The sequence below is a fragment of the Labrus bergylta genome, chromosome 5 (genome assembly GCF_963930695.1).
Source record: "Labrus bergylta chromosome 5, fLabBer1.1, whole genome shotgun sequence".
Lineage (NCBI taxonomy): Eukaryota > Metazoa > Chordata > Actinopteri > Labriformes > Labridae > Labrus > Labrus bergylta.
In genome coordinates, this window is record NC_089199.1 from 16,352,667 (window position 1) to 16,377,642 (window position 24,976).

The following is a 24,976-nucleotide window of genomic DNA, read 5'->3' on the forward strand; positions in this document are numbered from 1 at the left end:
AAATGATCATTACACTATAACATCAAACCTTTTTAGAAGATCATTAATTGTGTTGTGTGGAGATAATTCCCACAGTGAGACATTTTTCCATTGACTACTTCCCTACTGGACTGTCCGACTATTTCCAGTCAGACGGTTCTACTGAAGAGAAGATTACAGCTCTGTTTGTTGATACCATCTGAAAAAGGCATCAGTAGAACTTTGACCTTGTTGACCTGAAATGTTTTTTTTCCACCTTTTTTCTGTTAACGGCAAGAATATCCTCTTAAGAAGCAAATGTGCAAAGAGCAAAAAATGTAGGGAAAAAGGTGACCTAAGCAAAAAAAAAAAACCACCAGGTTTATATGGACAATGCATTTATTTGCATCTATCCTTACTCCCTTATGCAGATATAATTTTAATCTAACTGCTGCGGGTTCTTAAGGGGCAAAAAAGGGGGGGCTATTGTTGCAAATAGAAAGGCCTCAATTCTTCCCAACTGTTTTCTCCCCTGATTTCCCTGAAAACTGTAAATGAACAAAGAGAGAGGAAAGTTGGGGAGCTGTTTTGACTATCAAATGACTGGCACAGTGTCGGACTTGTGCAGAGCCAGGACGTGTCCAGACCATATCTCTCCCCCATGATTGCAGCTTCTTTCCCAATTTGCATTACTGTATTCCACTTAAGCTTTGCTGGACCACAAAGAAATTGAGTCTTTGCATTTTATATTTGCTTTGTTCAAATGTCTGTCGCCCTTTTGCCATGTAGTTTAGCTCTTATCTGGGGCTGTATGCACATTTCATCAACAGACAAAAAGCACTCCTCCGACATGCTTTCTGCCCTCTCTACAGGCGCTCTATGATGTCCTTCATAGTAAATGTGTGTATCTATGACAAAGTCAGTCCACAGTCATTCTCTCTATCAAACTACTCCAGTGTTGGTTAATGACTGTATATTGCTGCTGATATGTGGTGCTTACTCTGTTGAAATCTTTATTTTAAAGCATGTTATCAATAGCACTCAAAGCCACAGAAGAAGAGGAACCAAGATTAAAAACTGACACCTTCACCTTTCCCACTTACTTCAGTCGCCTAAAACCTTTGACAGGACACACAATATTTCTGCAATCTGTTAAAAAATGACAAAGTAAGACATTATTCAACATTCAAAGTGGTGATTATATTACATCTGCCCTCATACTTGTTTTTTCTCTCTGTACTTTAGAGGTGTGTCTTTGAAAAAGTTGTCCCCAACCCCTCCCACGGACTGTCTCTTCACCCTAAACTTCACTGGTAGTTGTAGAAGTACTTCTTGTAGCCATCAGCCTTTTATCGAGGTAACCACACAAGCTTGGCCACCTACCTGGTAACACAAATTAAACCTTGTGTTCTTCGGATTGCAACTCTCATCAGTGACATCCAGTCAGGTAGGTGACCGCTCGACTTTTCTCTCCTGCTGCTCTTTATGTAGACGCCAGTTAATCATCGAGACGGTTTAAAAAACGACATCCAGTTTATGGAAGCATTTGAGTGCTTTTGAATCTCTCGCTGTTAGGTTTTCAGATCACCTCAGACCATTTATTGTTTAAGTGATTTTGACTTGTTAAATCAATTAAATAATTTTACAATGTAATAAATAGTTTTCATTCGAAGTAAAGATGGTTTATTCATGTAAAAAATAAAGTGAATTCATTCGGCTCGTGCCTATGAGTAACCTGGGGCCAAATTACGACATATAATATTTCTCATAATTTTATAATTATGTTTATGTTTTAATATAAATAACTGTTATACACGCCTTACCATTAATATTTCACATACAAAAATAATTCAACCTTAAGTAGATTAAGCATGTACAGTATGTGACATCAGAAAAACAGCTAAAAGTGATTAAGTCTATCTAAACGTGGTTAATGCCATCTGTTGTTATTTCTCTCCACGTCATGTCGCCTCACTCTCTGTTTTTAAATGCACACACATCTACTCTGACAGATTTCTATTAATCAGATGAGATTAGGGTCATGTAGTATTGGGGAAGCTGGATATATTTAGCCTTATAATAATGCCATCTATCAGATTTTCTCAGACTTTATCACACACTATCAGCCTCTTCTCTTTCCTCTTCTCTTTCCTCTATGAAGATACGGAGCGAGGGCGGCCTTGGCTGTTATTGCAGCTCTCATAATGTTGCTGTAACAGTTTCTGCCTTTTTCTGGTTCTAGGCTTTTTTCGAGCATTTTTTCAGACCTTTTCAAGTTCCATGATGGGGCTTTTCAACTAAATGACTAACAATTGTGTAATAACTCAGATTTGTTTGTTTGAAAAAATCAGGGTGGGGGGGGGCTGCAAACTATACTCACTTCTTTTTGTAGTGGTTGAGGTGTTGTGCTGTTTGTCCACCCTTCAGGGCGTCATGTCTTTTGCATTCTTCTAACCGGCACACCAATTGTAGAAGGGCCACTTAGTAACCGTTTGGTCAATGGCTGCATCACTGCATTTATAGACCCGTTTATTTTTAGATTTTACTTTCAACCACTGACAAACTTCCTTTTCCTTGAAAAGGAAGTTTAACCATGCTGTCTAGAGATCCTGCCCCTCAGAAGTTTAAGTGACACCAGTTTTGAGGTGAAGAGTGTGGTGTTAAGGTTTCTGCTTATAAATTACAGTAAATCATTGTCAGTAAATTACGGCACATATTTCCAGACAATAAATGACAGAATACGATGTCAGCTTCCAGTGTTTGAAAAGTGATAAGAAGAGACATACATTCTGAAAGAGCTTGTTCTTCACCTCTGCTAAGATCATGTTCAAGGTTGAGGTTTTTTCTTTCAGCATGGAGGATTCATCCGAGCAGTCCCATTGGGTGTCCTCATCCCTGCTCACCTCAGATCCTCTGGCCACTTTTTCCTCTGAGCCCGGCCTGCTGCCTCCAGGAGAAGATGGAGAGGCTTTCTTCTCCATCCAGGACACAGACTACGCCAGCCTGCCCTCCTTCTTTACCAACCCCAGCCACAGCCGAGCACCATCCACCTATAGACACAGCTCAGGTCAGTGCACAAACCTGCTATCACCCATCAAATCCATCAATTTATCCATCCTCCAAATCATTTTTCTTTATCTATTCTCTCCTCTTCTCCCAAAGTTCGCCAGGTGTTCAGCTCGCCGAGCCTTCTCAGCAACTTCCAGCTGCTTGATGGCTCAGGGAGCCACTCGCTGAGCTCGCCGTACAATACCCCATCCTCCACCTGGAGCAGCAACCCCCTCACCAAGACCACGCTTCACTCACACACCCCAACCTCTCTATACACCCCCTGTGTTACCTCCTCCTTCACAACCCCCAGAGATGGATACTCATCTCCAAACAGAGAGAGTCCCAGGCTCCAGGAGGCCCTGAAGGCTGAACGCCTGAGCCCGCTAGGAGGATCGGGGGCCGGCAGCAGTTTTTTGAATTTGACTCCTGCTGGTGGAAGTGTGTACAGCTCCTCGTCCAACGTCCACCCACACATGCTGAGCCCCTACAGTTCATACATGACAGGTCCACAAGATTACAACTCTGCCACCCTCTACTCCAGCCCTGGAGCATGGATCAGCCCTTCATACTCCCCCAAGCTCCACAATAAAATGAGGATATCCACTCCAGGTGGGGATTGTATTTACCCAGGTATTTTATTTGATTATATGATAGATCAGTCAAACATTTAAAGATAAAGATAGTAACTTCAAATGAGTTGCCCAGTTCTAATAAAGTACACCATCAAATTACCACAAAAAAACTAAGTAAACATTTAAAGATTCAGGAAGCAAATGAACATGTGTACAACTGGAATTTTTCCATTATTGTTAACTTTACCCATTTTCATTATTTAATAGCCTAAGCCTTTATAAGACTTGTAAGAAATTGATTGTGACAACGGGAAACTTTTCAATTGAGCAGAGGCCAGAGAGTGTGTTAATTGTGGAGCCACAGCCACCCCTTTATGGCGTCGGGATGGTACAGGCCACTACCTGTGTAACGCCTGTGGACTGTACCACAAAATGAACGGCCAAAACAGACCTCTCATCCGACCCAAGAAGAGACTGGTATGACCCACTGTGAAGGACACATATTTTTATTTATTAAAATATTTGACATTTAATAACTCATTCGTCAACGCAAAATAAAACACCTTAATGATTTTTTTCTGTTTCAGATTGTCAGCAAGCGGGCGGGCACACTGTGTGCCAACTGTCACACAAGCACAACAACACTGTGGAGACGCAATGCCAATGGAGAACCTGTGTGCAATGCTTGTGGACTCTACTTTAAACTACACAATGTAAGTCAGTGCATAAAACTCACAACTTTGGCTGTTTTTGTTTACACATACACAACATTTTACTCCAAATTCCAGAGGATCTTATGTAATATCTTTTCTCAGGTTAACCGACCCCTCACCATGAAGAAGGACGGCATTCAAACACGTAATAGAAAAGTGTCCAACAAGAACAAGAAGAGCAAGAAGGCAGCCATGTTTGAAACGTACGCCGATATGAATCAGCCGCCTTCCCTGGATGGGGGCCCCTTTTCCCTCGGACCCGGGACTCTCCTCACCTACAGCCACACACCTCACCTCATCTCAGCACCATCATCCCTACATCCCTCCGCCTCTTTAACCTACACACACCACCTCAACACTGGCATGGTACCCACACTGGTGTGAATCAACCAAACAGGCCCCTGAAAGCTGTTTATGTTTGGGTATCAGCATGCCTGCTCGCTTTACAGTTATTTTTGTGAAGTTGTATATATGTGTTTTTGCACTGAGTAATGTGATTATGTTTTGTTTTTATGATCACTATGTTTAAGGGGAAACACAAAATCTGTAGATGTGATTTTTATCAAGTGCTTGTTTGATGTCAGAAAGAAAATGGTCTCAGCTGTAAATACAAACAAATATCTGATTTCACTTCCATCCAAGTCTCAATCTTTCTTCTATCATTCATAATGTGACATTATACTTTGTTTTTGTGCTACACAGATCTCTTTTGTATTTGAAAAGTTATTGTTACCATTTTGAATCTCAATCAAGAAAACAATAAAAATGTTTGACTTATTCTGGTGGAGAGTTTGAAGTCATTTGAATTCTCAGTTTATCCGTTCAGCTCAGAGAACTGACCGCAGGTACGCCCCCTGAGGGCTGATATTGTCCTCCCCTGTTCAGGTATAATAGTCTCTTTGTACAGGCAGCACTCTACTCTGACAGTGTCATTGACGTGTATGCAAATTCTCCATTCTGCAGAAGTGACAAACATTCACCACAAGTGGAACACTTAACCCGGGGCTTAAAATGTAGACTAGAACTTGCAGATATTGAGAGACTGAGCTTGAAATTTAAATGCACACACGCGCACACACACGCACACACACACACAGATGCATACGTACACACACATGCACATACGCGCGCGCACACACACACACACACGTACGCACACACACACGCAATCACACATACGCACATAAGTTCATGTCTGTTGTTACGCATGTCTGTGTGCTCATAAAGGGGAAATTATTTCATGCATACAGTTTCCTCCTTCATGTTTGAATGCAAAAGGTCAGGGCTACAGAGAGTTTGCTTAGTGATGATCAAGTACCATATGTTACATGACATCTCAGCTCTTAACAGAGGATGTTTTTTGTGTTGCTGACAAGACAAAAGACACAAACGTGAGAAAGCAGAAGATCCATTGTGTTTAGATGTGTCAGGAGAGACCAATAGAGACTAACAATCAGACAGACAGGCTATTTGTATAAAGTTATCGGGCAGTCTTGGCTGACCCAGGTTTGCCTTGGATCAGTCCCAGTCCCCTATTTCGTAAGTATACACTTTAATAGAAAGGACAGTTTTAAGCCTACTCCTAAGACTGGATTCCAAAGAGAGGGGCCTGGTGCTTTAAAGTTCTGTCTCCCATACTATTAACCACAACAACTTTAGGTACCAGAAACAGCTTGCCATGTGTATGCGCAATACTCCAGGTGGTTGATAGGACACCATGAGCTCTTTCATAAATGATTGGACCTAATCATTGGGAGCGTTGTAGGTTATAAGAAAAAGTTTAAATACTTTGCAGTTTACTTGGATGAGTTACGAGAAGCTTATTAATGAAGAAAAAAAAAAAGATCTCTTTAATCAGTTCTTGTGGAGCAACCTGATTGTAGGGATTACAAATATCAACCCTAGAATCTAAAAATTAATCAGCAATGTATCACATTTTATTTGCTGATCTCAAATGTTTAAAATATATTTCTGGAACAGTAAATTTGACTGTACAATTAATTGTGGGGTATAAAAAATGTTTATATAGAAAAATAAATGAAGTTGAAGAACAGATAGACTTCAATTTGTCTTCAGAATTCAGAATTTGTCTTAATGTAATGTACATGTTACTGTTGTACAATTACTATTAAGATGTAAGTTAGTTCTTAGTTGTGTACTGCTGATCTTTGAACATGCTGTGATTTTTATGTTAATTCCATTCTATTTCCACTCAATAATCCAACGATAGCTGTTTAATATTGATAAAACGTGTAATCAACTATCTCCAGTTTGATTTGACTATTTAGAAAGAGTTCTTTGGTTGAATTTTGTTGCAAAAAGCCAATTGAAAATCTTTACATTTAAGAAAAACAAAACTCTGTTGTAATGTCCTTTTAATTAAAAAAAAAAGTTAAATAATGCAGTATTGTGTGTGAGCAGTGTTTTTTTTCCATACTGAGGAGTAGGGCTGGGGTCGCTCACACAGCACTGCGGGATGACTGATAGGTTATCTTTGAGGCCACAGACCCACAACCATCTACCTACTGCTGGCACCGCCACTCTCACACTCCCTGTCAGTTATTCAGCGAGGGGCACCATGTACATTTAAGACACGAGGCCAGAAAGAGTGTGACTAACATGTAAATACATCATTGGTGTCATCCAAAGACAATGCTGAAGACTCCACAGAGTTCAATTGCTATTTCAGAATCACTGTGTCATTGCAAATTTGGACTCAAATAATCCAAGTCAAGTTTCAAAATCTGTTGTCACAAGCAGAACGCTTCACTTGGCGCACATCTATAAATAATATCACACACTTTGATGATTGTTTTGACTGCAGATTTGTACACGCTTCACTGCAGACTTATACATTTGGTTTCAACTCAGCCCTCTGAACATCTGGGTGCCACCACCCAGTCATTACACTGCATTACACTGCATTACACTGCATTACACTGCATTACACACACAGACACAAAACAAACACACACACATTATAAACACACAGTACACATTTTGTCATAGTAACTTATCACATTTGTAAAACAAATCACTATTTAAGTTAATATTTCCTCAAATGTCTTCTTCCTAATTTCATTTACAGTCAACCATTCTAATGCCTCCCCTTATTCCCTCGGGGGCTATGATGATGGGAAAATATTGTCTTGATGTTCCTCTGACTTGACGGCGTGAAACAAGGGGTTTTCTATTTGATTTATCTGCATTTAGGCCTCAATCAAACCTTTAAAGAAGATATTATGTCCTCCTCAAGCATGATTACAACTGGAAAAACATAATGTTCCAAAATGTTTTTGTTTTTTTTAAAACCTGTATAGTGAAAAAAAAGGTTGATTTTCGGCCTTTTTATGACTTTATTTAGAAATAGGACAGTGGATAGAGTCAGAAATTAGGGAGAGTGGGGAATGACATCCGGGGAAAGAGCCACAGGTCGGTTTCCAACCCGGGCCGCCCGCTTCGAGGATCATGGCCTCTGTAAATGGGGAGCGCACACTTACCACTAGGCTACCAGCGCCCCCATATTGTGAAAAATGAAGATGACTTATACACATCTATAATTTACACTCTTTTCCCTAACTGCCCATATCTGCTGTTTATCTGCTGCAGCTGCCAGCTCTGCTCTGGGGAAATGGCAACAAATGCTGGGGATAGATTAGCAACCACAGGCAAGTTGACTCAGGAGGCCATCCGTTATTGTCCTTCTCTCTCTGCTGATCCTTCAGTGTTTGTCTCCTTTTCGCTTCAACCATTTTTATCCAGCAAGACTATTCAATGTCCTTTATTATTGAAGAAACCAATTAAACATTGAGGCAAGTAATTTGATAATGAATTGTTCCATCTTTGATGGTCTGGAAGACTGAAAATAGATCAATGTTTGGGCATATAGAAGTTTGATTTAGCAAAGATTGAAATAAAATATTCAGACAGAGAGAGGAAAAAAAGTTCATTTTGGGCCTACAAAAAAACATGTTAATGCTTAACTCTCTGAGCGTGAGAAAATGACCTTTGAATCAATGCAGTTGCCACAGCTTGCAGTTTAATATGCGGCTTTATCAAGTTAGAACATGTTATACACTAGCACCACCAAAAGGTAATGATGCAACACTGCAGTGAAAGTCTTCCCCACTCCAACTGCCACAGGATGTAAAACTGTGAAGACTGTGTTCAGAGATAACACACATTTCTTTGTATTATGTGGTTTATATTGTCATCTACATTGTTGATGGATCTTGTGATGCTGAAGAAAGACAAGTTTTATGCGTAGTATAAAGTATTTTAGACTATAACACCAAGTGAAGTCTATGAAGTAAAACATTTAAATTCCAAAATAATTTGTAATAATAATTGTATATATAATTTGTCATGTACAGGTATGTGAGAACAGAAAAAAGTTAAATAAATTTATTATAATGCATTATTCTATCTGACATATTGTATTGTTCCCTTTCATTCAATTTACAACTACTGAGTGAATGCTTTCAGATAGGGCTCCCTTCAGTAGGTTTCCTACTTGTCATTGCAAAATTTCCACACTATGATATGCTGCTTTACTTTATATTTTGTCAGCCCTCTGGGGCCCAAAGCAGTTGCCTACCTTGCCTGTTGACAAGCAGCGCCTCTGCGTAAATACAGGAAGGATTCAGAAGCTGATTTAGAGTACTAAACAAGAATGTAGGGTTATGCTTTGTTATTGATCCAAAGGGATGAATTGACAGCTAATGCAGGTCTGGTTTTATATGGGGCTGTTGAGTCAAGAGCTAAGGAACATCAATCATTAAACTAGTTTAAAGTGTCATTAATGTTTATATAATTGACGATTATAACTGTTCTGAGAGGGTGGGGGAGAACGTACTAGCAGAGCACTCATTTAAAAAGCGTGACTGTTTGTTTCAGTAACGGGACTAGTGTAGAGTGAAGAACTGTGTCAAAAACAATACATTTAAGTCAGTCATGTGAAATGAATTTAAAGAGAGACACAGCATAAAGACAAGGCCGAGAGTGTGGCCAAGGGTATGTGTGGGGAGAGAGACGTGTTGCCCCAATTTACTAATATAGCTAAAAAGTCACAGTCAAGTAAATTAGATGGATTGTCAATGTCAAGGTTAAAATCAACCACTATAATGATCTTATCAAATGTAGGAACAGTGGAGGAAAGCAGGAGAGAGAATTCATTCATATAACCTGAAGTAGAGCTAGGAGGTCGGTAGATAACCATTCAACACACTCAAGGGAACCAGCAGACATACTTAAAGTTGATGTTATAAATCACTGCAATGCCCTGACCACCACCTATAGATCTCAGAGCGTTCAAAAAATGATAACAAAGGGGACAAAACTCCACTAGAGGGCAGCAGTCCCCTGATTTTAGCCAACTCTCAGTACGACGTAAGAAGTCTGAGTTGTTAGAGGTGTTGAAGTCGTTAAGATTAAAAGATTTGTCCCACAGTGACCTACAGTTTAAAAGGGCAAAACATCTTAAGTGATATATGGAGTAATAGTAAATGTTTCATTTGAGTTTTAATGACATTGGCATTACATGTATGGGAGATGTGTTGCAGAGTTACAGAGAGATTAATTCAGCAGGACAATTGCATGTTGATAATGTGTGAAGTGTTTTATGGTTGGTTTAACACAGTCAAAAAATAAGACACAAGAAAAACATAAATATATTTATTTTTTGAAGCATGCCTAAAACTCCAGTACAGCTGGCCAATACAAAGTGAAAAGAAAATATAACGTATTTATTCTGTAAGCTGTCTGTTCATAAGTAGTAAGAGTTGGTCATTGGATAAAGAATAAAAGAAAAACAGATAAACACGCAGTGTGATCAAACCAGCTGATTCTGTTTCACTGTGACTTAGCTTATCAGGTTCATTTAAAGCACTTCCAGTCTGGAGAGTAACACCCCGTAAAAAGTGTAAATCTCTCCTGTGTGTTAAAGAAAAGAAAATAATAGTATAGTGGAAGTATATCAGCTCACCAAGCCACATATTCTGAATAATCATACATCCTTGCTTTAGCCAGCCCTGATCCTCTCAGTGCAAAAGCAGACTGGCTTTTTGTAAACATTACCTTTTGAGTTCTAGTTTGTTTTTACCTATGTAAAGCATTTTGAATTGCTCTATGTATGAATGGTGCTCTATGATTAAACTTGCCTTGCCTTTTCTTTTTATGTGCGTAGCATTACACAAGGTGTGCCACAGCAGATGAGATGGAGTGCCTTTAATGTTTCTTAGCGATGTAAACACCAACCACGACTCCCATTAGCAGCGCCATTCCAACTAGCAGCCATCTGGTGAGAGTTTCCCGAGATCTCCTCACTTCTCCAACAGCGCCCCGTCCGAAAATTTCAACAAAGCAGTCCTGGAAAATATAAATGAGACGAGAGATATTATTTTTTGTCTGAATTTTTTTTCTGGTTTTCTATGGAACGAACAAAGAAGCATAACAAAATCAAATACGGAATCTTTGATGTGTGTTTGTCATTAGATATAAAGCCTCTAAAGTTGTATCTTCTGCCCTCCATTAAAATCAAGCTTTCTATAAGGACTGCCTTTCAAGCCTCTTGGCAGAGATGTTTAAATACTCAAAAAGAAACAAGAGAGCTTTGAGAGCTCCTTTTTTTTTTAGTTGTGTGCCCCATTCAGGGACACCTTGGTTGACAAGGTTACAGAACCATTAATACACCTCATGTTGTGTTCTTCTGCTGCCGACTCACCCATCCTCCCTGGCTCTCGATCCATGCACTAATGTGCTCATCCAGGTACGTAGTCATCCAGCCTGCGATGCGGGAAACCAGTTCACCCATATCCTTCTGGACGCATTCCACACACAGTACACCGCCAAAGGCAAACAGGCCTACTATACGCCCCCAGTTGACTCCATCCTTGAAAACCTCGTCCATCACACTCTTAAAGCTGTGATAGGCTGTGTTGGGAGTAATGTCAAGCTGCGAGGAAAGGTCACTAAAGGCCTGCGTAAAGAGAAGCTCAAACTCATCTGCAGAGTCCAGAAGAGCTGCCTTTACAGCCTCTATGTCGGTGTGTGGGGATGATGACATCACTGACTGGCCGGCCCGGTTCCTGCTGTTGACCAAAAAGCCATTACTGGCAGCAGAGTTTTCCATGTCTCCCTCAGTCCTTTCACCAGCATCCTCTGACCTCAGCACATAGGTTGGATAGTTCCTCTGAGACAGTTTGTAGCTTATGAAGAACTCCACCAGCTCTCTGTTACTGTATGACATTATTAACTGTAAACCTCCAATGCACAGCCAGCCTAATGAGACAACATGGTTACTGCTGCCATTCCTCTCAGTCTGTCTGCTGCCACATCAGAGCTTCTCCACCTTATGGTGCCTGGGGGCAGACAGGGATCAGAAAAATCACATTGATTCATGATGGCAAGCATTTTGCAAACATTGATATTGTTTTTAATTTCGTTCTGTTTGGTATAAATTCTAACAGCAATATTTAAACTTGCTTGATTTGTGTAATTAATCATGCTAAACCCCAAGTCTCAATTGATCTTTTTCAGACAAACAATCAATGCAGGTAGTACAATTTAAGAATGAGTAATTCTCAATCACACCTAAATACAGTTTAGATGTGCCCTACATTATTCAGCTATCTGCTGAAATGATTTTACAATCTAACGAGATGCTCGGAAGCTAAATGCTTAGAAAATATAGATCTGAAGCAAACATGTGGCAAGTAGCATTGGCTAACAATCAAAACAAATGGACGATCAGCATTATGAACTCTGGTAAGGTACATTCATTAAGTTGTTAAAGGATGAAGAATGAGTCTAGTTGTCCACCTACCATTGTTGACAGCTCTGGGCACACGTCACACAAACACTACCATTTTTAGCTATGAATGCTAACTAGCTGTTTATAAACAGTCCATAGGAAACGCGTCGAAAACAACTAAAAACTACAACCACTCAGCTGTTCTGGGGTAATTCTTGTTTACAGTTATACTTACACCTGTTTAAAAACAGTATTTTCACTAAGATATTGCAGCTCTGGAGTTACCAAAGCCGCAGTTCTATATAAAGACACAATATTGGCATTTTTGCAGCTGCACTGTGGCCTCAATAGTGATGCACGCTGGCGGTTGGCCAATTCTGCTACTGTACGAGCCAGAAGTCCCGCCTCCACCCAGCGCTGCACCAATCAGCGTCTGAGTGTGGCCGGAAATTAGGGGGCCCGTGGAAAAAAAAAATCCAACTCACTGGAAAAGTTTGTGCGTTTATTTTGTTGTAGATCACATTGACAAATGTCATCGAACCTACAAACCTGCCTACCGGTATGTGACATTTTTGTAGTAAATATCATATCTCCTCAATGAAAGATGTAACGTTCATAAAGCTCATACATATTATTACTTCATTTTAAATAATGTGTTGCATATTAATTTCAAAGTTTGAGTTAACAGTATTTTAAGCTTGTATGTTGTATTCTATTTTGAGCATGACTTTTGATTTGAAAGTGCGAGTTAATAATATTTTAAGCATATTATAGTTGTAATTTAATTTAAAAGTCTGGGTTAACAATATGAGAATGTTATGCTCAATAAAAAAAGTTATGCAGTTTGTTTGCTTTTCTATTCATGTTCATGATTCAACCCTTATGCAGTAAATCCTTTAGATTAAATAAGGTCAAATCTGATTTCCAAAATGTATGATGCAAATTTCAACATCTGACTGCACCCAAAAAATTTTTGTAAACATCCTGCTGAGATAAGGTATGCATTTTACAATCTTGTTTAATAAATCATTTTTGAGAAACAACGGATTCATCCCAACTGCGATTCAGCCAAATATTTATACTTTGTGACTAGTGTATAAAAAAAAACTTTACAAAAAAAAATGTAAACAAACATATTTATTAAAATGTGTACATAATCAATAATAAGCATATCCTACACTTTCTAAATGTGAAAGAAAATTAGTTATGTATATTAAATTAGCATCATTTCCTAAATCTTGTGATAGTTAGGTTGTGGATAAGACAGACTGTTTAAAGAGCCTAACAAAGAAAGATGGCAAAAAAATATATACATTACTTACATGTCATATTTATGCACCAACATTTTTCCTTCTTTCAGACTCTAAGAACAAGCTTAACATTTGAAAGCTAAGTTTTTTGTGACCCATGGCAGAGATTTATGAGAAGTAATTGTTTTCAGCAAAGTTCTTTCTCTCCAGCTGAATTTATACACGGCTTTCTCAACTGAACTGTTTCACAACCAAGGCACACTTCCAGACACTAACAGAAAGTCATCCAGGCATTTGATTTCCCATCTTGCAAAGAGCTCTCCTGCTCTTTAGAAAGATCCTCCTTGGTGTCAGGTTCTTTTTCATCCGTCAGGTTTGCTGGGTCATTGGACTTCACATTCACATGTTGGTTGGTGGAAACATTTCCATTCTCAGGTTTTTTCTCAGTTTCTTGGTCACTGTCAGAGTCTATGGAGATGGTCTCTGTACATGTACTGAGTTTCAAGGTACAATTAAGTGTCTCACACGGCTTGTTTTGGTCTGTGTTTGGAGCGCCAGACTTCAGAACTCCAGGTCTCTCTACTGACGGGCCATCAATCTTACTCTCCTCAAAGATCAAGTCATGCTTTACTTTCTTGACAGCGTGCATGTCAAAGCCAAGTAGCACAGACAATTTCTTGGTCTCACACTGTCTCACACACATTTTTTGTTTCATTACAAAGTGACTAGAAATGTCTGACTTCCACAGCCACAGGCTTGCAGACAGCTTCTCCTCTTCCTGGGCTGACAGGTATGGTTGCCGGTTGAAGTAGGCTGTCAGAAAATTTTTCCTGGCCTCATACGTCTTGTGCTCGTAGCTTCTTGGATCCAGAGCAAGCCCAGATTCGGGAAGCTTTCCAATGGTTGTGGAGGAAATCTTTGACTCCTTGCTCAGTTTTAACCTTTTGGGATTGGACGTGGTCTGCGCTGGTAGCTGCCTCTTGATGAAGCCAGCCCCTGATGAGTTTAGAGTCAGGGAAGACTTGAAGGCTTGGCTGGCCTGTGTCCTACCCACAGCCCTGCACTGCACCAGATGCAACGTGATCGTGGAGGCAACCATGTTACTGGTGTATACTCCCAAGCAATGAATGCACTTGTATGTCATCTTTTTCTCGACAGGATGCATTGTTTGAAGCACTTGGTGTCGCTCCCTCAAATGCATAGCCAAAGCATCAGATATAGGACCCTTCAGGATGGTAAAACACAGCGGACACAGAGTCTTACCAACCTCACTTTTGTGAGGCAGGGAAGGGAAACTTGCAGCAGCAATTTTTGGAGCGCTCACTTTGACCAAAGGTGGAAAACTGCCCTGAGCAGGTGCGAGCTGATCTTGACCATTGACGGATTCTTTCATGTTGAAAGTTAGAACAAGCAGCTGAACATTAATTAACTTATCTTGTTGAATGGTGAGATCAAAGGTAAGAGGTGATGCACCTGGGGGTCCAACATAGTCCCCAGGATGAGTCTGGGCCACATGCTCCATGATCTTCTCAACATTGTGGAAAGCAGCATGGCATTGTGGACAGGTGATCCCGTGTATCATCATGTGGTTGAGCAGGGTATCACTGGGTAGATAGCGGTTGCAGAGTAAGCATTTGCTGGTGAAGTTGTGGATTTTCATGATGTACTTGGCCAGCGCCCAAACTTTCTTTGCTTTGTGCGCATTCTCAAAATGAGCACTGTACAGGTTTTCAGGAAAAAGCTCATTGCAAACTGTGCATATCTTCCACTTCTGTGTCTGACCCGTGTTCACACCAGCAGAACTATTTTCAGCCACAGTGTTGTTGCCAGGATGTTTGACATGCACCTTACCAGCTGTGATGGTGGATGGATTTTTAACAACAGGGGCCGCAGGCTTTAAATAGCCAATTACTGGTTGTGCTATTGGGCCTTGTGCTACTGCACCCCTATTCATCATAAGAGGGGTCTTCTGCGAAGTGACTGGAAAGGACTGATTCCTGGAGACAATGATATTAGCATGTCCAATCATAGTGGTTACTTGTGCACCAATGCGTTCGTGATACTCTATTACATGTTGTACCAGAGCCTCGTAGCTTCGAGTGGAAAACTGGCAGCGTTTACAGAGGATGTTGTTGCCATTGACAGAATTAGATCCATTTTTGACTGAAGATTCAGAGACCATACCTAGATATGGTGATACAATATGCTGAAAATGTTCCCTGTAGATGTGCCTTCTCACAACGTTATAGAGAGTGTCTCGGAACGTGCATTTTTTACAATAATACATTGCTTTCTCCACGCCATCTCCCTGTCCAACTTTCTCACCTGCTTTGTTCTTCTTTCCCACAACAGTCCCCTGTGGGATCCCATAACTCTTGCGCACTGTAGTGGGTATATGGAATATTTTTACATGTGTCTCTAAAGTTCTCTTGCTTGCAGTGAATGTGCAGTATGGACAACTGAGCAGGAGTGTACAGTCAAAGTATTTCCTGTGTACATTGCGGAAGTGATTCTTGTAGCCTGAGTAGTATTTGGAAGAAAATGGGCACTCTGTGCAGCAAAATGGCTTTGATCTATATTCCTAAAAAAAAAAAAGACAGGGGAAGAATCATTAGATGATTTAAAAAATATGGTGATTTGTGTATCAAAAGTTTGTAAATGATTTGGATAAAGAAGGATTTACCTGTGTTTTAGAGTCTGATGGATCCCATGCACAGATATCAAGGCAAAGACTACCTTTTACAAACTGCTCATCAGGGCAAAAGTCCTTGAATTCCTTTAGAAAAAATGAGAGGGATAATATAATATGGAATATGTATTAGTCAAAATACACTTTTGCATACAACATCCTACAATATTTTTGTATTTATAAGTCACACTGGCTTTGAATATATTCTGCTGAGCTAGCACAGAACCAATTTGCCAAATCCTGTAGTTTCAAGATTTGTATTTGTCACATGCTCATACAGATGTGCAGTGAAATGTAAAACACTGTTCCGCAAGGCCATGCAATAACACTCTGTACATTCAGACTCGACATTTTCTATATACTGTAAACCTTTAATACAAGAATGTGAAACTATCCCATGATCCACTTAAAAGCTCTACTAGTAATGTTATTTTAAACTTACCTCTGCTGCCTCTTTGCAGTAGTCCAGTCCAATGTCTTCAAGTGCTTTTTTCACTTGTTTCCTCGCTCGTCTGATTCTAGTAAGGTTATTCACTGGAAGCTGATACATCTCTCCTGACAAAAAACAAATAAATATCTTTGAGACAGGATGAATTTTTAATCCTAGTCAAGGCAACAATAAGAATTTATAAACAATCACCAACATCACCAGAGACTGATCTTACTGAAATACTAATGTGAGGCCATGTCATTTCAACCCCCATCTCCTCTCAGTGAATAACTTTGAACTTATTAACTTTAAAAGATGACTGGACATCTACCTACAATACTTCAGTGGAAATGCTTTAAGTAAGCTTTAATTTACCTACTTTCTTTAAAGTCAGTGAGCAGGTTTGGACTTCTTCTCACAACATGACCAGAGAATCTGAGTGTAATTGTTATCAGTGTAATGGACTAGCATGCATTTATTAGCAAACATTAGCTGTGTCGCCCGCTCCCGTCTGCTTGGTCACCTAGCACACTCAGAGCTAACAGTAGCTATCAGTAGCCGGTTTGCGCTTATTACTTCTCTAGTTTCACTTCCAATATCAATCGTTGTGTTCTACTCACCTTATGGTAGGTCAGGTAAATATCTTGACACTGGTTGACTCAGTACATTGACACCTCACAAAGAAGTTTGTGGACCGGTCGGGGTGTGTTTTGCTCTCCTCAGAGCCGCTGGGTGCTGATGCTCAGCCCCACAGCAAGCTAACTCAGCTAGCAGGTCGGCTATCACATCTGCTTTGCTGTCGCTGCAAACTATCAGGAGTGGCAGACAGTGTGGTGCACATTCAATAAGAGCTCTAAACTCATACAATACTGGCAGCCAGGACAAACCAGTGTCATATGAGCCCTTCTACTTCTTGCCACCGGTGGTCGGGCCGGGTTTATACCGAAGCTAACGCTATCTTTTCCAAGTGAGTCAAATCTCAATTCAAAATGGCGTCTTGAATTCGCCGGAAGTCGTAGCAGAGAGCTTGGCCTATTGTAGTTAATATAATCATTTGTTTTTAAAATTACACTATTTGTCCAGTAGGCTGATGAAAACGTCATAGTCAGAGCCTTTTTTTAGTCAAGATTACATTTTTATTTAGTTTACCAACCAAAAGCACATTCCACTTAAATATTGCATTCATGACTTGTCAATATGAAAAAAAAAAGATTACTTAGTCCAGTCTGTGTCTAAATCAAGAGCAAGACTCAAAAGACAGTTATTTTCATTCTAGGGGTTCCATCACCTCGAGTACTACAGTGCGAGTTCCTGTCATCACCAATCTTGTGACTGTCTTGTAGTCCAGGTGGAGAACACACTGGCCATTCACCTGGCACACAAACTGCCGAGCCTATAAAAAAATAATGTCAGGTAGGTCCTTTTTTTTTTTTTTTTTTGTCAAAAGTGCTGTTTTCAAAGCCCTCTGAAATTAATTGAGCAATTTATCTATGCTATGTGTGTGGCATTCAGTATCTAACCTTAACTCCAGCAGTGGCTGCAGGGCTTTCAGGATCTACAGCCTGCACATAAACAGGAGCGATGCCTCTGATAACAAAGCCCCAACCCAGGGCGTCTCCTATCACCTGTCATGACACAAAGCTGAAATAAGTGACACATTCTGTTGTAATTATTGTAAAGTTTACCTTTTGACATGATATGTCATTTGTTCATAGGGAAAAACAACGTTAGTTTGTTAGGTGAACTATGAAGGGGTCTTGGTACTAATGTTTATTATCATTATTAGTTTTAAGTAGACAATAAACGAGAATGCTGTAATGTCTTTTTCAGATTTTTCAAATAATTTTGGTAATAGTAACCAAAAGTTTTGGTAAGTTTTTCATCACATATTGAAATCATATTACTGCATTATATCCACTCTGGGAGAGTGCTGATCAGGCTTAACTACAAGAATGATGTTAAATCCGAGGGATTCCATTGGTATTTGGAAAAAAACATGGTTAAATCATTACAATAATTCACCGTCAACACTTTCTTGATGAAGGGTGCACCAGGTGCTAGTAACTCTTCACATGTAAAATGTCTTCGAAGTACTGCAAAAGAAAACAAAGTCAGTCACGTTCATTCTGTTTTGGACAATGAAACACAAGAAAGCATCAATATTCAAAATGTTTTGAAACATGAATATTAATTAAACACTTGCCTGATTTAGGATTATATCTCACCAGTGATGCTGAGGACGGCTGGACGAGCAGTGGAAATCCATCTGTGTGAAGCTGAAGTGAGCTCAAGCTGCCTCGACGCCCACTGGTAACCTGTTTTAAGTCTTTACTTGATCCCACTGTAATAGGTGTCGTATGAAAGTAGTTATGGCACTATAAGCAAATGCAACAACAGTGAAGTGATGCAAAAAATAGGGCAGTGTTACTGTTTTACCGGACTGAAAAGCACTGTTGCCCTCCTGAAGTTGGCTTTTGCGCAGAACAAACGGACTATCAGTATGGTTGTCCCCTGGCGTCGCCACCACAACACTTTCATCGTTGTCTTGTTCACTTTCATTTAACAGCTCAGAAAGACGGCGACGGCGGCGAAAATTGATGCAGAACTGATAGAGCAATCCACTGTCAAAAAAGTCACGCTTCTTTGTCACTTAATGTCGGAGTGGGAGAAAGAGAGAGAGAGCATAAAACACAAGTCATACATGTTTCAGAATGAATGGGATTGGGAGTGTATTTTCTTTAAATTGCAAAAGTGCTAGCAGCTGCTGACAGTCAGCTCATCCATGGTGTTGTGCATCAAAGGGCAACTGAGTACTCGACTCACCATGTTGAATGATGCCATGCTCCTGCAATGCCCGGCACAGCTCTATTCCCTGACGCCGGCTCTCTGCCTCTCCATTCTGAAGCAGCCAGTCAATTAACTGACATCCAGGAAAGGAGCGCTGATATTGAACACCATGTTCTTCTCTTAGCTCTAGAATAGAGTTCTTGTCTCCGATGAGACTGAAAACACACACACACATGAAACACAAATCAGGTTTCATGGACATTATGTAGTTACAAATGAACTTCAACAGGCCTTGCAGCAGACACAATTACCAATATCCAATGTGTCTGTCAGAATGTAGCTTTGTGGGAAATTAACATCCCAGCCTATTTATAATGTACTTTGTGTATATTGAAGTGCTATGTGCACACTCCAAGGTTAGCTATTAGCAGTGGATACACTTAAACACAAACAAACAGCAGTTCTTACTGATCATATAATCGATGTCCTCTCATGAAGATTTTCACCTCTGTATTGAGGGGAAATGTGCCATCATCCGTACGGAAACGATACAGCAGTTTAGCATCCTTGAAGACAGGCCTTTTATCACACACTAAAAAACAGGGAGTACACTGTTTCAATTGAGGTTATTTATTTCATTTGTACTAAAGCTCCTCCAATATCTCCATCCCAAACATTCCCAATTTGCTTCCTTCTCACCGTGGTGAACAATGTCTTGATCAATGAGGTGCTGCATTAGGCACACAGCAGTTGCTCGGTCAGGGGCCTCCTTATGGCTCACAAGCCAGTCTGTAAGTTCCTGAGCCACAAAACAGTTAGGATATGTGCGCAGGTGGTAGCGTCGGTCCTTTATCAGTTTCCCATCATGAAGCCTCAACCTTGAAATTAAGTTTGAAATTAGCCACAATCCTCAAAATCAAACTAAATCTCTAACCTCAAATCTTGAGCATCCGTCCCCCTCCTCTCTCTCTTCTTACCTGAGCTGTTCTCCAGCAATCATGACTTCAGCTTTATGTTGTCTTGCCATGGCTCTTTTCCTAATGCTACTTGTTCGCTCCATGTTTGTTATCTGTAGACCAGAAAGTAAGTGAGGACACTTAGTTATGGCTCTTTGTGTTGACAAAATAGCCCTTGAATCACACAGAACCCCATGGCCATGTGGGAAACATGTTGTGTATACAAAAAAGAAGAGGCACAATGACATGGGGTATTTCTGTCAGGATATCATCGACAGAAAGCTTCCAACCAAAAGAAAGTGCAGTGTTCAAAATCATGTCTTTCTGTTCTGTACTTTTCTTTTTTTGCTGTGTTGAAGCTAACACCCATTTTCTTGTTTGCTGTTCTGACAACACACAAGGCCTTCTTTGACTTTTTTCCTTTTTTTAGTGTTTAGAGACATGTTTAGTTCATTTGTCCACATGACAAGCCTTTGCTAATTGCTTCTCATGGCTCTAATCAGTCAGTTCGTGGAGGTTTTGATGCAGTCATGTTTTCTAAAGGGTCTGTTCATTTAGGTGTTGACTTCTGCTCAAGCATTTTGTTTACAATTTAAAATATGTCAGTTGAACAAATAGGACTAGTTGTGTTGTCTGTGGATGTTACAGCAAAACTTGAATCCCTTTAACATTACTCATAGGTGAATTAAGCCACATTTTTAAAGTCATAATATGGCTACCCTGGAGAACCTGCTCGTGCAGATGCTTGTTTTTATAGACTACATTTTGTTTTTCGCCTAGTCTCTTTCTTCACCAATGGCAACAAAAGTCTTTTTAAAGTGATCCATTTCTCCATCAGTTTTTGAAGGTGTGACCGTTTTACTACATCAATTAAATGGCAAACGCAACCTGCTGTTTCTGTGCACATATAGTCTGTGAACATCATAATTTAACCCCCCCCCCACACACACACACACACACCAGCTGGCATAAATCCTAACATGTGTCCCTGAGCCTTCCTTGCTCAGTCACACTGTCTCCTCTTTTCCTTTTTTCCCAGAAACTATAACTGACTGAAACAATGCATCGCTGTTCTCACGCAACATTTTCTATTGGTTTTGGCTTGAGTCCTATATCTTGTCAGCGAAGCTTTTACGCTATCTTTGGAGTCAAAACTGCCAAAGAGGGTCACCTGAGGGCAGGAACATCACTTGACCCTCTGACATCCTGTGCAGTGGTGTCACCTCTGGACACAAAGGGGTGACAGCCCTGAAACAGACCACAGCTCCTGGAACATGTCAGAGGTTTTTTATTCTGCTGTTGCTTGGAAGTTGTCAGGGGATTCATGAACCCTCAGATGCTTCTTGGTCTGTCTAGGTCAGTAAAGTGTTAGGGATCCACCACAAACGTTTATACATGTTCCATATACGCACAATACTGTCAGTATGAATCAAGGACCATTTACACTTTTAAACAGGAATAGTAGATAGAGTCCAAAAATGAACCTAAAAAGGGCTTACTTTAAAAAGAACAACGATCATATAATTGGCAAAGCTTTGTGATATTGAAAAATGTTTTCCATGTGACTTGTTCTCTTCACAATAGTTTTTAGCACTAAGCAGGTGAAAAACAGTAAATCTGTTAATTTGCATTTGAGCCTCAGTGAAATAGCCAAAGAAAGACAATCTCTCCTTGTAGTCATGCAAGCTGCCTGTGATGGACCAGACGGTGTGAATACGTCGACTTAGTGTGGACTAATAACCACAAGATGTCAGTATTCTCCCGTGCAGCACATGTGCAAAGAAGACTCCTGACTCAGCCAAAACTCGATGACAAACCAACTGTCTTGCAGCCTCCGTTTTTGTTGTGTCGATGAAAATGTGTGTTTGTGTAACATTACTAAATCACAACAATCTGTATCATAAATGTAGGCCAGTTAAAGCTAAGATATTCCTTAGTTTCATTAGCTTACATACGCTAATGTAGATTTAAAAAAAAAAAAAAAAAAAAAGGTATTAAATGCCTGGCTACAGCATATTTGAACACTGACTTAAATCTAAACCGTCTGTGTGAGGACTGTAGGTAAACCTGTAGTAAGGGTCAAATAATATGCTCGACATTAAAACGCCTATTGTTGGGAATGATAGTGGTGTCCGCTGTGAAAACATTTTATAGGTTTTGGTCAAATGATCATCACGAACAGCTCGTGAGCACAGACTCGTAGCAGCTTTTATGCAAATCTGTCTTTTCCGCGTGTTTTCATTGGAGAGGGCTGTGGAGGTGTAGTCTAGAAGGCGTGACATCATGCCAATGCAGCTTTATGAAGAAAGTGCGCTCCTCCTGAGCAAGCAGAGAGGTGCGTTCAGTCCTCTTGGCATCGCTGGACTTTCATTGTGTGGCTGCTGAAGCGAAAATCGGCTGCGCGCAGCACAATTCGTCAGCTCTCACAGAGACCGATCACGTTGGAGGCGTTTCTCGCACACATGTTTTTTTCTCTAAGCTGAGAAATCAAAAGTTTGGAACTGTTGTCTTTTTCTTTCTTTCTAAAGTAAGTACGCTTTCATTGACTGCATGAACTAGCTGTGGACATTTTTGGAGCTCGTGCAAGAGAACAGCTACTGGCAATGACCGCTGAGTCGCATTCGCATTTGGGACTGCAGAAAACTAACATGGATTTTGTGAGCGACTTTGACTTGATGAAGTTCGGCGTCAAAAAGGAGGCGATACAGGGGATAGAGCGCTCCTTCATGGGGCCGTGTAGCCAGCTCCAGAGACCAGCCTCTGTCTCCTCCACTCCTGCCAGCACACCTTGCAACTCAGTGCCCTCATCACCAAACCTAAATCCAAACGAGCAGAGAAATAATCCCGGGAACGACCAGTTCTGGGTACCAAACAACGGGGGTTACCCACAGCAAATGTACCCTCAAGCTTTTGGTCTGACCCCCGAGGACGCAATGGAGGCCTTAATCGGCGCCACGGCGCAGCAGGGACACCCCTCTGCAACTCACAGTCACCACGGTCCGCCACCTTTTCAAGCTGAATACGACGGCTACGGAAATCTGGGCGAGCCTGTCCAGCACTACCCGGGACTACCAGGTCACTCCGACGTGCAAGGCATACCTAGCAGTCACTGCCATGACCCCTTTCTCAAAGATGACCTGGGAAGCCCCGAATCGCCGGATGACCAGCAGGTCCTCGGTGCGCACCACCACCTCCCGCAGCACAGCCGCCACGACCGGCGATCCAACGCCGATAGCTTCTCAGACGACCAGCTGGTGTCCATGTCCGTCAGAGAGCTCAACCGGCTGCTCAGAGGCCTCGGCAAGGACGAGGTGATGCGTCTGAAGCAGAAGCGCCGGACCCTGAAAAACAGGGGTTACGCACAGTCCTGCCGCTACAAGCGCGTGCAGCAGAAGCATGTCTTGGAGCACGAAAAAACCAGCCTGGTGTCACAGGTTGAACAGCTGAAACATGAACTCGGCAGACTGATCCGGGAGAGAGACGCATACAAACAAAAATGTGAGAAACTGTCCGGTGCAAACTGTTACCACGAAACTGGGTCCACCAGTGACAATCCTTCCTCCCCTGAGTATTTAATGTGAGTTTTTAATTTCCTTGCAGGACTGATCTTTTCCACAGAGAGTTATTGATTGTTGACAGCTCGCCGTGCTCTGTAACAAACAGTCAGATGGATCCACCAAGTTTGAAGTAATGATGGACAAAAGGATATCACTCAAGTAACTGTAATAGACTCAACTAGGCAACAAGTTATGAATGGAAAATTAAATTGAAGCATGCATGCAGGACATGTATGAGATGTTTTTATTACACAGGCATATTTGTATTTTGTTTGAAAGGATATACTTGAAATCAAAGAATTCTCCCTTTTTATTAATGTACAACTTTAATCCTTCTGCTTCAGTTACTGCGCATCTTGTTTTTGGTGATTTTGCTTGGCCGAGTTTTTGTAACTCAAAATTATATTTTGTGTTCATGCGTCTAAATTGAAAACAAAATTGAAAGAATGATGCTGAAAATGACATTTGTATTATTTTATGAAGCTGATTCTGCTGGACAGATGTGTTCCTCCTTTACATTTATTTTGAAGATAATATATAATTATGCAAATTGTTTTTTCTTCTATGTTTTTCATTTACTGTTGATCAATAAACCCATTGTGACTTTTTAAAACGGTGTCTTATCTCGTGTTTGAATTGCTATCTGATGATTGAGTTTCTATTAATACAGTTAAACATTTACCAGACATTATCACATCATTTTAGGTTACATCTTGGTACTAGTTTTACAAACGTATACTTATCAGAGCTCCTTCAAGATTCAAAAATCCGACTCACAATACAGAAAAAAGACATGATTTTAAAATTCACAACATCATAAAAGGAGATACACCAAGACAACATTGTGTACTCTAAAGAAATGTAGATGATTGAAGTTTTTCAGTGGGTGTATTTTGAACACAGGAAAGTCAATTGATTTATTTGTTTGCAGTACCAAAACATTTACTCCACTACGTATTTCTGCTCCAAAGTTATACACAGTTACCCAATAAAAAGTATAACAATTACACACAAATGAACAGTCGCTGTCAAGAAATCATGTGACTTCTTTATCATCTTAAAAGTATTTTGTCAGATGGCCAAAGGAAGGAGCACAGGAACAGTCGCAGTGTATTTGTTGGTCTGGTGGTGAATGAAAGGACGAGTGGCTGTCTCTCCTTCCCTGACCTTTGCCCTTCATGGATTGCTGTTTCCTGTGGGACCCATGCATGTGAAAGCACGGGAGGCTGCCTGGCAGAGGCTGTGGGGCACAGATAAAATGGA

The 24,976-nt window shown here is 40.6% G+C and overlaps 5 protein-coding genes across 6 annotated transcripts; 2 read left to right on the plus strand and 3 right to left on the minus strand.

Moving 5' to 3' along the window:
• Window positions 1-1,276: 1,276 nt before the first annotated feature.
• Window positions 1,277-5,072, plus strand: gata1a (GATA binding protein 1a). Of its 2 annotated transcripts, none has more exons than XM_020633870.3 (6): window positions 1,277-1,405; window positions 2,811-3,025; window positions 3,121-3,639; window positions 3,913-4,058; window positions 4,169-4,294; window positions 4,397-5,072. In XM_020633870.3, exons 2-6 carry the CDS (start codon window positions 2,812-2,814, stop codon window positions 4,676-4,678), a joined length of 1,287 nt encoding a protein of 428 aa, XP_020489526.1. In that variant the 5' UTR covers window positions 1,277-1,405; window position 2,811; the 3' UTR covers window positions 4,679-5,072. The 2 variants fall into 2 exon arrangements, with proteins under 2 accessions (XP_020489526.1, XP_020489527.1); XM_020633871.3 differs by having other exon boundaries at window positions 3,121-3,618.
• A 4,879-nt stretch (window positions 5,073-9,951) lies between these two features.
• On the minus strand, window positions 9,952-12,416 carry LOC109983907 (bcl-2-like protein 1). Its single transcript, XM_020633851.3, has 3 exons — window positions 12,117-12,416; window positions 11,016-11,652; window positions 9,952-10,660 (listed from the first exon to the last, which is right to left on the minus strand). The coding sequence occupies exons 2-3, from the start codon at window positions 11,538-11,540 to the stop codon at window positions 10,520-10,522; spliced, it is 666 nt and encodes a 221-aa protein (XP_020489507.1). The 5' UTR covers window positions 11,541-11,652; window positions 12,117-12,416; the 3' UTR covers window positions 9,952-10,519.
• A 750-nt stretch (window positions 12,417-13,166) lies between these two features.
• On the minus strand, window positions 13,167-17,374 carry adnpa (activity-dependent neuroprotector homeobox a). Its single transcript, XM_020633900.3, has 4 exons — window positions 17,034-17,374; window positions 16,426-16,538; window positions 15,978-16,070; window positions 13,167-15,875 (listed from the first exon to the last, which is right to left on the minus strand). The coding sequence occupies exons 2-4, from the start codon at window positions 16,531-16,533 to the stop codon at window positions 13,566-13,568; spliced, it is 2,511 nt and encodes an 836-aa protein (XP_020489556.2). The 5' UTR covers window positions 16,534-16,538; window positions 17,034-17,374; the 3' UTR covers window positions 13,167-13,565.
• A 153-nt stretch (window positions 17,375-17,527) lies between these two features.
• Window positions 17,528-20,884, minus strand: si:dkeyp-97e7.9 (DEP domain-containing mTOR-interacting protein). Its single transcript, XM_020633773.2, has 9 exons — window positions 20,178-20,884; window positions 19,900-20,078; window positions 19,669-19,792; window positions 19,237-19,415; window positions 18,850-19,062; window positions 18,617-18,754; window positions 18,436-18,506; window positions 17,934-18,038; window positions 17,528-17,806 (listed from the first exon to the last, which is right to left on the minus strand). Exons 1-9 carry the CDS (start codon window positions 20,402-20,404, stop codon window positions 17,681-17,683), a joined length of 1,362 nt encoding a protein of 453 aa, XP_020489429.2. The 5' UTR covers window positions 20,405-20,884; the 3' UTR covers window positions 17,528-17,680.
• A 1,585-nt stretch (window positions 20,885-22,469) lies between these two features.
• mafbb (v-maf avian musculoaponeurotic fibrosarcoma oncogene homolog Bb) lies at window positions 22,470-24,326 on the plus strand. The gene has a single exon (XM_020633774.3). It carries the CDS (start codon window positions 22,760-22,762, stop codon window positions 23,735-23,737), a length of 978 nt encoding a protein of 325 aa, XP_020489430.1. The 5' UTR covers window positions 22,470-22,759; the 3' UTR covers window positions 23,738-24,326.
• The last annotated feature ends 650 nt before the right edge of the window (window positions 24,327-24,976 follow it).